At 36.9% G+C, this 12,592-nt stretch overlaps 1 protein-coding gene across 5 annotated transcripts in view; it reads left to right on the top strand.

The window, feature by feature from the left end:
- Window positions 1–2,128: 2,128 nt before the first annotated feature.
- AGFG1 (ArfGAP with FG repeats 1) overlaps window positions 2,129–12,592 on the top strand; it is a 54,206-nt gene continuing 43,742 nt past the window's right edge. For 4 of the 5 annotated variants that reach the window (XM_029933674.1, XM_029933673.1, XM_029933671.1 and 1 more), the window contains exon 1: window positions 2,129–2,216. In XM_029933674.1, coding sequence (XP_029789534.1) covers window positions 2,163–2,216 — 54 coding nt within the window. In that variant the 5' untranslated portion in view covers window positions 2,129–2,162. Of the gene's footprint in view, window positions 2,217–3,935; window positions 3,997–12,592 lie in introns of all 5 variants that reach the window. The other variant, XM_029933672.1, reaches the window with a different exon arrangement.

Below are 12,592 nucleotides of genomic sequence, written 5' to 3'. Positions count from 1 at the left end.
TTCAGAATTTTGTCACTTATTAAAGTGCTATAAATGCCTTCTTTATGTGTAACCAGACCCTGTGATACCATAGGCTCTTGAGATCTGTGAGTGAATTGGCTGTGCCTGGCACTGCTTTCATGAGATTACATTTGTGTCTCGAACACGTTTTAGAAGAAAAGCAAAGAAAAGAATCAGGGGTTTCCTCATTTAATGATTTCAGAAATACAGGCATACAGTTCTTTGCTTGGAAATTTCTTACCTAAAACATACCCCTTGTAAACACTGTTTGGCACTTCCTCATTAGGAAATTATTCCTCTGCTGTTTCCTTCTTTAGAAAGGATACTGTAAGGGAGGTGGAAAGGTACAGGGAAGGAGTTATTAGGGAAAAAGGAAAGACCTGTTGCTACGTGACAGAGAAGGAGTTGTAGAACTGAAGAGAACAAGAAGTTAATTTGTTCTTATGTTATTTTGGAACAAGGTGGCATGTAAATACACATCATAAATTAATAAGCTTCCCTGAATGCGGTGAATCTGGTCTTGTTCTCATACTACGGTTGAATCGGAAAACAAGGGTTATTGCTTTAAATGAATAAAGACTTTCCTACATTTTCACTTTTGGAAATTTAGGAGATATTTTTAAAGACTTAATTTGTGATTGCAAATTTACTTGAATTCATACTGTAGTTGTTTTTTCATTAGTTAGGTTCGAAAGTTTTACAGGGATAAAATTTCTGTGTTCAATTTCTCTTACTATATAGTCCTTATTTCTGCATCTTACAGCTTAACCAAGAGCTAGAAATAAACAAATTAGTTTAAAATTGAAACAAAACAAAAACAGCAACAAAACCTAACTTAACGTTTCCCCAACTTTAAAATATGAAACAGATTGGCACGCTCTCAGAATTCAAAGCATGATCGAAATATGTGCTGTCTCTACTGTTCCGTCAGTGAGCGAGAAGGAGCAGGGTGTGAACATTGAGGCGCTTTGGTTAATTCTGAATTTTCCTTATTGTTTTGGCTTATAATATTGTAAATTTATAGGATTATTGTATAATATTATTAAAAATGTTTCTAGGTTATTTTTGAAAGACTTTTGGTTCATTTATTATTTTACATCTTTGTTCAGTCTCTCAGCTGGATGACTGCAAGATGATTGTGACAAATTATGTAAAAATATTAATAATATGCTCGAGAGCCTGGGTTCCAAGTGAGGCCTTTACCAGAGGCTATGACTTAAACGTAATTTTATGAAATTGTACATAGATTACTTGTTATTTTGCATAGATTATTTACCTTTTATATTTGTGGATTGAGTAGGTCACTTTGTGGTAGTTGTGGCAAAATGTAAATAATTTTTATTCTTCTTTGAGTGCATTTCTAGTCAGTCTTTTATGTGCATTGTGAACATCAAGAAGCTTAGAGATAAAGTCCTTTTAAGCCATTTATACAGAAAAGACTTTAAGGTTATAAAAGAATTTACCAGGCATTTAATCATGTGTCCAGGTATTTCTTGAATCCTTTATGTCTCCAGTTTCTTTTTGAACACTTACTGCCTTCCGAGATTATTGAAAATATCCTTTTATTGTAAATTTTTATTTGAATTGATGGAGAGGTAGGACTTCTTTCTTACAGGTTAATCATTTCCAGTTTTCTTGGTTCGTTTTCAATGTTCAAATCAGCCTCAAGCTTAAAGGTAGTAGCTATTTGATTAGAATATTTGTAGAGCTCCTCTAAAAAACCTCTAAAAAACCATTGCCCTTTTCTTAGGAAGTGTGAAAATATTTAAATGATTAATTACTTTTTGATTTCTTTACCATAGAGCTCTTACAACCTTCTCCTTCCATTAGAAACACACTAAACCAACATTTGTATTTCCAAGAAGCTCATGTATTACAGGTCCTATGTATTCCTAACTAGATAGTTACCTGAATTTATCTTTAAATATATTATTTAGTGTGAGTCTAACTTAATCTTGACATATATATTGTGGGGCTTAACGATTTAAAATGATTTTCAAATACTTTCAGTTTATGGAGTGAACTGTTCCATGTTTGAATGCACTAATTAAAAATGTTTTACATTGATGTGTAATTTTTTTAAGATATATAGTAGTAAATTGTAAAATATTTTATCTTTTAGGAGAGGGTTAAATCCACCACACAGGGTGAAATCTATCTCCATGACAACATTTACACAACAGGAAATTGAATTTCTGCAGAAACATGGAAATGAAGTAAGTGTTTTTACAATTTTTAACTTTCTTGTTGGCAATTATTTTAATAAGGTTTAATAAGTTGTTTAGAATGTTGGATTTCACTGTTGAGGGGATCCTGGGTGGTTCAGGTCATGATCTCAGGGTTCATGAGTTGGAGCCCTGCATTGGGCTCTCTGCTGTCAGCACAGACACTACTTCAGATCCTCTGTCTCCCTCTCTCTCTGACCCTCCCCTGTGCTCGCTCTCTCTTTCGCTCAAATAAACAAACATTAAAACAAATAAAGATGATGGATTTCAGTGTTTAAAAAGTTATTTTTGTGTTCTATATTTAGATACTTAGAATGTACTCATTTAGTAATGTACTTAGAATTAGTATCTGCTGCAGAAATACCTTTATCCTGAGGTGAAACATGTATTGAAAGTTGATCAGTGTTGAATGTAAAAGCCATTTTATGGAGGACATCTTGTATGGGAGTAACTGTTGGTGTTTAAAAGACCAAATGGATAAACTTTTGTTAGGCCATTGTGTAATCAGCTTTTACGAGAGGTCTCCTCCTGCCCTTTTATTATCTGCTGAACTTGGTGTTGGGCAGGTGCTGGGTAGGGAGAGGGCTGGCAGTGCTGGAGGATAGCCCAGCATGGAGGGGAACCCAGTAAGAACTTGGGAGAGGCGGTTTTTCCTTCTAACTCTGTCTTAATGGGCTTCCAGCATTTTCATTCTGTTTTGTTTGCTTTCTTGTTTTTAGTTCTGTTTTTTTTAACCATATGTTCGTAGTAGTGGTGATCTAGTATTGAAAAACCTATAAAATTGACCAAAAAATTTATTATTTCATGGAAAGGAAATAATTACTTCAGTTATACTATTTATTCTGTTTGCGGATTTTTTATATAAGAGAAAGAAAAATGTTGTTTTAATATTTTATTCATTTTATTTTTCTTATTCACCCTCAGAAGATACATGTAAGCATTTTGTTCTTTGCCTCACTTTCTTCCTTAAGCAAGTACTATCTTAAACTTGCTTGCCTACTTGTTATGCACATGTGTTTTTGGCTCTAAGACAGTGGAGAGGTATAAATTCAAGATTATGAAATATTTTTAAATACATGATTCAGAGACGTAAGCACACTTTGAAGTCTCCAAATTTTGCTTATAAAAAATTATTTTGCGCAATCAAGTTTCAGACTGACATGGGGAAATCTAAAGCTAGGGGCAAGGGCAGAAGATTTGTAATGACAGTAAGTATAGAATAATATCTTTACTGGATAAAATACAATTTGAATTGTTTATATAAAGTTTGGGATTAAACTAGCAGTGCTGACTTTTAATTATACTCTTACAATGTTGGCCTGGTGTGCAAACTTTTGGATATCAGAACACAGAGTCGGAAATAGAAGAATATTTTTGTTCTTAGATTAAAAATCGAATGATCATAGATAAAGTCAGCATAATAGAACTAAAAAGGTGACAGTCTGTGGGGAAATTAAGTAAAAACATCTGCACCAGTCAGTAAGTAGCTAAGATTAGGTGAAGACTGGTCTCAAAATATAAGATTGAAGGAACTTTTAATTGTGGTAAGAACACTCAACATAAGATCTCCTCTCTTAAAAAGTTTTAAGTGTCAATACAGTATTCTTTACCTGTAGGCATAATGCTGTACATTAGATCTCTGGAACTTACTCATCTTATATAAATGAACTTTATACCCACTGAATAGCAACTCCTCATTTCCCTTCCCAGCCCCTGTCAACTGCCATTCTGCTTTGTGCTTCAATGAGTTTGACTGTTGGAGATGCCTCATGTGAGTGGACTCCTACAGTATTTATCCATCTGTGACTGGCTTATTTTACTTAGCGTGGTATCCTCAAGGTTCATCCATGTTGTTGAAGATAGCAGTTCTTAAGATGGACATCAAAATAAATTGAGAATATATGCAAGGAAATAATTTTAGGCAACTCATATCGAAAAGTGGAAAAAAATATAAACACTAGAGATGACAGGGATGGGTTCATGGATTTTAAATCCTAAAAGAGCCATGGAAATTGATAGGCCTCTTAAAGTACTCGCCAGGACTGCCACTATGCAAGGTACTGTGGGTGCAGTTATGGGTGTGTCTCCAGGGCTTTGCTGACATAGAGTTCACAGTCTAGTTGAAGAGGCAGATGTGTAACAGTTATAGCGTATGTTAGGTAACTAATGATAATAAGTTTCAGAAATAATCTGGAAGGAGGGATTCAGTCTGTGGGCAAAACGGAGAGGATTGGGAAGATCTCATAGAGGTAAAACATTTAGGACCTGAGCTGGAAGGAAAAGATATTTGTTTGTTTTTAAGTTTATTTATTTATTTTTAAGTAATCTCGACACCTGATGGGGGCTTGAACTTGTGACCCTAAGATCAGAAGTTGCGTGCTCTTCTGATGGAGCAAGCCAGGCACCCTGTGGCAGGAATATTAAAGGCAGAGCAAACACAGTGCACAAAGAGGGAGATTTACTCTAGGTAAATTTACTATATATAATGTTAGAAAACATACCAACCTTTTAAATACTTGTTAAAGAAGACACACATACTTTTTTGTGTCCCTTAGAACATCTTAGAACCAAAGTCTTGGGCTAGGTATATTTCTGAATAATATTAACAGTATCTGTGTTCTTAAAAACTTGAGATGCTTTGAAGGTGAGGATTGATATTATGAAATACAGGATGGTTAGTACAATCTAGCAAAACTTTATATTAGACTATTAAGTGCAGGTGCTTCATTATCAGTTTATCTTATTTAAACGTTTAAATATTAAGTATAACATGCATAGAGGAAGTATGCAAATGTTAATTTTTCAATTAAAACATGTTGCCATATTCTGTGTGTCACTGTGTTGGAGGACCATACTCAGTCACGTACATTTTGGATTAAAAAGGCACGACTGTCTTATATCTTGTGCATGAATGGGTCATACCTGAAGATGAGTGTGTCATAGGTTAAAAGAGAGTGTATTGACTGGTGGCCATTCCAGGGTCTCCCTCTCCTGGGGGTTAGTGTTCTAAGGGGCATGTTTGCTTGTCGTGCTGGGAGCGTTGCAGGCTTAAGCAAGTAAGCGCAGTGGTTGCTGAATGACTCACAGTGTGTTGAACAGAATTAACCTACGTTCCACATGCTTTGAATGTTCCTCCAGACATTTATATGTGGGAAAACCTGTTTACAGTCATCTGAGTGTATAACTTAAATCTGTTTTAATGCTTGCATTACAGTTGTGAGCAGCTTGCCAAAGAAAGTCATGCTGCCAAATTCAGAATAAAGAGTAGGAGCGAGCTGCCAAGTTACAGGGCAAAGGGCATGGATTCAGGGAATCCGTTTTGTTCACCATCAGCGCAGTGGCCTAGCACATGTGCATGTCTAGGGAAGATTTCACTTTTCATTCAGAACTGTGTTAAGAATTATTCAGTAGTTTTGGAAAAATCACAGAACTGATGGCAGCACTACTTATGGTATTTGAGTCATTAATAAAGTACATCTGTCTTGGTCTGCAAGCAAGCAGCGGTAAGCAAATACTGTTATTACTATTTATAAATGTGTGTCAAGGACATGCTTAATATTTATAACATATCATTAGTTTCTAATGATGTGCTTTACAAAGTACTTGAATATTATTTTAGTTTTCTCAGACTCCCTGCAATGCAGTGAATGGAGCAGATGTGTACATTAGTATCTTATAGGACATTATATGCCAGATATTAGTAAAATATTTTTCAACGAAGCATTTTGTGTTCATTATTTGCAGAAGTACTTTTGCCATTTTTTTCAGAAGTAAAATGTTTTACAAAAAATTTCCAGGGGCACCTGGGTGGCTCAGTCAGTTGGTTAAGCCTCCAGCTTTGGCTCAGGTCAGATCTCACGTTCGTGGGTTCGAGCCCCACGTCAGGCTCTGTGCTGACAGCTAGCTCAGAGCCTGGAGCCTGCTTCCAGTTCTGTGTCTCCTCTCTGTGACCCTCCCCTTCTCATGATCTGTCTCTCTCTGTATCAAAAATAAATAAAACATTAAAAAAAATTTCATATACTGTATTTATCTTGTAGCACTTTCTTTCCTATCCTACTGGTAACTTTAAAAACATCTTTAGTTGTTTCCTCTATATATCCTCTTTTGTGATACTGTGGGTAACTTTTGCTCCTCTGGTTGAAAGAATTTCACTACGGGGTTAAATACGGATTACCAAAGTTAATGAAAAGCAGGCTGGTGATCAGTGCTATAGAAATTCAATAAAAAGAACATGTATTAGTAATTTTATTTTGAAGTATCAGTTTTTCTTTTCTAGTAGCAAATTAACTCCTTAATTATGTTTTAGGCCTGGGAATAAAAGAGTACTACTGGCGCTCCACAGACATAAAGTCTACGTGTAGAAATAAAATCATGCAGTAGACAATATTTGATTATTTTTATATTATAAAGATAACCCCTAAAAACAAACTACTGCTTTAAAAAAAAAAACTTTCTAAAACAATTGGCCCATAAAGTAAGGTGCTTCTTTCTCTCTGTTCACATTTATGATGGGTTCATTTTTCATTTTTAAGCAGAGATTTATTAATCACCTGGTGTGTACCATGGACTGCCTCTGGGTACTAGAGAGAGAGCGGTAAGCAAGAGTGGACAGGGCTCGCCCTCGTGTAAAGCTTAGGGTGTAGTGGGGGGAGGCAGACAATAAAAATCATTTTTTGTCAATCCCGTTTTGGTTCAAGAGTGAGAAAGCGCTTCAGTGGGAGTTGTAGATGCTTTGGAGTGTGGAGACGAGTATTTTTCAGGAAGTTATACTTATGATTAAATAGGCCTCATGAGATAAGCTATTGAGAGCTTTTGGGCAATTAAATTGCATCTTTGGGAGAGAGATGGGGGGCATTTATAACAGGAAACAAACACTATCACACACAAAGAATATTCTTATTTCTAAACAAAATTTTAAATTCTAAATTCACATGCTCTGACAGTTTTACTGGAATATCCAGTTATTTTATGATTGTTGCATATACTCTATCTATTATGGGGTTAAACAGGACACTAGTGGTTATTTCATAAGTCATTCTGTCCTGTAAACTAAGTAAATGATGGTGATTCTTTATACAGAATAGTGGACTCTGAAAATTGGAAAGCCAATATCAGAAAGTTTGTGGGACATTATCAGAGCAAAGACCATGAACTTTTGAATGCATCGTGAATCAAGTGTGAAGGTATCTTGTAGTTTCAAAGTGTTGTATTCATTTCTTTAAAGTTTTGTTAAAAACTAAGCGATCTTAACCCAAACTGTAACTCTCTAGGGAGATAAAATTGGGGCTGGACTTGTTAAATACGATTTGGACTCGGCAGGCTGAGAACATTGGATAAGATGCCTCTCAGAGTCCCTTTCTACCAACTGTAAAAGAGTGACAGTAATATCTTTATACAGAAGGGGTAAAATACTTCGAAGTTGAGCAGTCTGTGAAAGTCTGAGTGCAGTTTTTGTTAAATAATGTAGATATTCAGATGTTTATTGAATCAGAATCTAAGATCGTGGAAGTTACAAAGGAAGGATTATCAATACTTATTTTTACTCCTTGCACAGAATTGTTTTATTAGAGGGATTTTTTAGTTTTCATAATATGCAAAGTGTCATTTACATTAATATTTGGGTTACGTATGTAAATTATTGGAACATTTTAATTTTTATGTTGATCTTAAATAATAATAGCAAAAATTGGCTGTGATTTTAATAACAGCATATTAAATGTCATGATTGAGCACAGAGCTAAATTACAAATGCAGAGGATCTATGACTACCTTGCTGCTTGTAGCAGGTTTGGCAAACTGTTTTTGTAAAGGACCAGTAAATATGGTAGGCTCTGAGGGCCACTTCCCTACGGTTTCTGTTGCATATCCTTGTTTGAATAGAGCATTTAAAAAATATCAGCCTTTAAACAAATGTAAAAACCATTGTTAGAGCAGGGGTAGTGCAAGAACAGACCAATGGCCCAGTCTGATCTGCAGGTGGTTGGATGGTTGGACACTCCTGGTCTGCGGCATTCCAGAGTTTCCGGGTCTCGGTATAAATCCTTTTGTGACCTTCCTAGTTAATCTTTTTCTGGCTTTGTTTCCAGCAGAAATGTTTAAACTGTAGTGATCTCTGTTTTGTTTTCCATTTATGCTGTCTGTATTCTGGTTTTCTTGCCATTTTGCTCATCATGTTTTATTTATTGTGAATTTTTTTTAAGCTTTATCGAATTTTTATTCCCCTATGAAGTCTTCCAGGAGTATTGTAGCTGACAGGGACTATGTAATCCTCCACTCTACTTAAAAAAATATATATCTGTATATATGTGTGTGTGTGTGCACATATGCATATGTGTATATATGTGTATATGTATGTACACACAGCATGGCATTCACTCTAAGGTGTTGCACAATATAGTTTTCTATTCCTTTCAGTTTCTTCTATATTGGTTTTAGTACCCTCCAAACATTGTAGACACATCTGTGTCCTATACTTTTCATTATACTTACAGCAGTGAGCGTATACGAGAGTATATATCCAAGGGAGTTGGAGACTGTGGATCCATGTGAATTTCATTCAGATTACTTGTCATAGTTGTTAAAATTTATTTATTTTTATTCATGTAGTGTGTGTGTTTGTGTGTGTGTGTGTGTGTGTGTGTGTGTGTGTGTGTGAGTGAGTGAGTGAGTGAAAACTCCTGGGCTTTACTCCTCAGAGATTCTGCCTGTGACCGTATAGTGAAGCAAAGGAGTGTCTGTTGGCATTTTTAGCCAGCACCCCGTTGTGATTCTGTAGCTGAGGACTACAGGCTACCATTTGAGAAACTGCTATAGTACCTAAAGGCTCCAGGCTAAGACTAAATAATTTGTGGTCTGGTTTAAGCACCGCTAATAAATTAATCTTGTCACTTTGGGCAAACTACTTTTTCCTGAGTTTCCTTTTCCTTTGTAATCTGTGAGAAGTACATGTCTTGTACCTTTAATTTGAACATATTGTAACAGGGGTCTTTTTGAATGGTAACTGAAAACCCAGAGTACTGTAGAAGGAGCTGGGTGCCAGTTTATAACTAATGCTGTAAGCATTTATTTAACTTTTTCTTCTGCACTGGGATCTTGGGTCACATTATTTATTTCCTAATAGGGTATTTGTGTCAGCCGTTCTAGCTTCCTCTCATCTCTCAGCTGTCTTGTTTCTTTCTTGCTATTAGTGTGTTATGTTTTTAAAGATTTATTTGGATATAATTGAAAATAGAAATTGTCAGTCTTTTTTGTTCCTTTTAAAACTTCTTATGGAGATATTCATATATCTACACAAGTAGTATAATATAATTTCCATGCACTCATGGTCTTGTCCCTTCTTTATAGATATAACGATATATAGATATATACCTATATACATATTTTAAGTTTATTTATTTTGAGAGAGACGGAGACAGGGTGAGTGTGGGAGGTACAGAGAGAAAGAAAGAGAGAGAAAGAATCCCAAGCAGGCTCCACACTGTCAGTGCAAAGCCTGATGCAGGGTCAAACCCACAAAGCCGTGAGATCATGACCTGAGCCAAAACCAAGAGTCAGGTGCTTAACTGACTGAGCCACCCAGGCGCCACCCCCTCCCCTCTTTAGTTTTTGAAGCAAATCTGAGGCATCTAATTTCATCTATAAATTCATCAACTAATATTATCTCTGAAAAACAAGGACTTTAAAAATATATTATCATAATATCATTATCATGTCCATAAAAATTAGCAATAATCTAGTTATCTAGCCAAGTTTCAAATTTTTTTCATTCATAAGTTTCATTTTTTTTCCCCTTAAGAGTTTGTTTGAATCAAGATGCAGATAAGGTCCACATGCTGTGAGTGGTTAATATGGGCTTTGAAACTGTACCTGCTGATGAAGGGTCAGAGGCTAGATGATCACAGTCTGACCAGGCAACTTCTTGGACTGTATCGCTTGGACTGTGGGATAGAGCCGGGCTTGCATTATGAGAGTGGGGGCCTTACCCCACTGGGACGGGATCCCCTGTAATCTGGGGGCCCTGCCACCTCAGGTCTGGGAAACCTCACAGTTCAGAGGACTTTAGAGTTAGTTAGACCTGCTGCACAAGTGCCCTGTGGCACACATCTGAGTTCTAGTCCTTCACCTGTGTCTCTACTGCTTCAGCCTCAGCTGCTACTCAGGCTCACAATTGATGTTGAGTTCTAACTATGGAGCAGGAAGTCTGCTTGGCTTCTGGGACAGCGCCTGGCATTCATCTTGGCAACAGAGGATGCCATCTGTTTGTGGGGTGCTTTATGAACTGGTAAGAGGAAAATTGAAACAGGCTCTGGGCCCATAGATTTTTGAGGAATTGGTGATGACATTGAAGATTTCTTGGTTCTGTTTCATGAAATTCAAGTCATCCTGCACAGGCACTCTCAGCTGTGGGTAGGAGTAAGCAAAGGCCATGCCCAGCAAGAACTTCTTAGAGATTTAGTTGATACCTCCTCAGTCTTCTGCTGGACCCTGGGCTCTCCCAGCTCCCCAAGGGCAATCTCATACCAGCCAGTGATTCTAGGATCTTTGGCAGGACGGAGTGGTGGTGAGCAGTTACCTTGTGTTGCAGCTTGCTGCTGTCAGCTCACTGCAGGTAGGGGGGCTCTGGTAGTGTGAGCGGCTTGCAGGCTGAGCTGCATGCCGCACTGTCCCTCAGAACCCCCTCTTTCCGATGTCCGTGGCAAGATCATCTCAAAGCCCCAGCACAACAGCCAGATTTGCCAGTCTTCTGCCCCCTCCATCTCCCAACGTTTTATTATGAAACATTCAAATATATGTAAAAGTTGAAAAATTGTGCAGGTAGGGTAAACATTGTGCTGTGTGTGTTTTAGCACACATTTGCATATACATCCATTAGTCAATCCCACTTACATTTCTCATGTTTCAGAGTAAGCTGCAAACATTAGTTCATGTCCCCCCTTAAGTCCTTAGGAGATCATTAATTGGAATCCAATATTTGTAAAAAATTGAGGTATAATTGACATAGACTGAAATGTAAAAATCTTACTTTGGGAAGAGTCTGATAAATGCGTCCGATTTGGTAACCCAAAGCTCTGCAAAGATAAGGAACATTGACATTTCTTTTAATGTCTCCCCTCTGCAGAGGCAACCACTGTTTTGATTTTTATGTTTAATAAAGTGTGCTTTTAAAACTCCTTTTGAGGGTTATGCATGTGGATACATGTAGTTTGTTCCTTTTTTAGTACCTGGTACTGTTCTATGAATATATCAGAATTCATTTTTCTTTGTAAGATCTGTTTAGTGAGTATTTTCTTTCAGTCTGTGGCTTTCTCATTTATTTTCTTAGTGGGTTCTTTTGACAAGCCAAAATTTGTCCTTTTGATGAATTTTATCAGTTTTTAGTTTTATAGTTTCTGCTTTGTTGGGTCTATCTTAAGAAATCTCTGCCTACTGTCATCATCATAATCTAATTTTACTTTAGAAGCTTTGAAAGCTTTAGCTTTTACAGTTACATCTATGATCAATCTCAGATTTATTTTAGTATATGGTGTGCCTAGAGGTTGAGGTTCCTATTTTTCTGTGAATATATACAGTTGTTCCAGCTCCGTTGGTAAAAACACGTGCCTCAGTGGGTTACTTTGGAACCTTTGTCAGATACAAAGTGACCATGTAAGTAGAAGTGTGTTGCCGGGCTCTTTGTTCCGTTTCATTCAGTACCACACTGTCTTGAAGTCATTCTTGAGGTCAGATAGTGCAAGTCCTCCAATTTCCCTTTTCTTTGAAGATTCCCCTGCATAGTCTATATCAGGAGTTAGCAAACTGCGCCCCCTGCTCCCACGCCAGCCAAATTTGGCATGTTGCCTGTTTTTAAAAATCCCACTTGGTGAGGTACTGTTATTTGACATGGAGACCAAGCCTGGTCTGTCCCCTTCCCCTGTTGGCAGCTTCTGGTACCAAGTGTTGGAATCGTACGTGGGAGTTGATGACTCAGTCATCTTTGGCCAGCTGCTCTATTTGAGATGACTGGGCTCTTTAGAAGGATAGAAAGAGGAATACTGGGAACTGAGTGTCACTGGGGCGGAGAGTGAAAGTGACTGCTGTGGTTATTAAGATTATCTGTTTCTTGTATCAGTTTTGATGAATTGTATTTTTCAGGGAATTTGCCTGTTTCTTCTAAGTTGTCATATTTATTGACAAAGTTAATGGGAGCCCTCTCTTAAATATGTTTAGGTTCTATAATTTTGTTCTTTGTTATTTCTTTTCTATTTACTCAGGGCTATTTGCTCTTTGTTTGCTTAACATAGAACGTAAGATCATTGATTTGAGAGCTTTTTTTCCCTAATCTTTTAAAGCAATAATTTTCTCTCTAACCTCTGTTTTAACTGCTTTGC

The sequence above is a fragment of the Suricata suricatta genome, chromosome 3, assembly GCF_006229205.1.
Source record: "Suricata suricatta isolate VVHF042 chromosome 3, meerkat_22Aug2017_6uvM2_HiC, whole genome shotgun sequence".
NCBI lineage: Eukaryota > Metazoa > Chordata > Mammalia > Carnivora > Herpestidae > Suricata > Suricata suricatta.
Note: the sequence above shows the minus strand (reverse complement) of the source record. Positions and strands in the feature narration are given on the sequence as shown.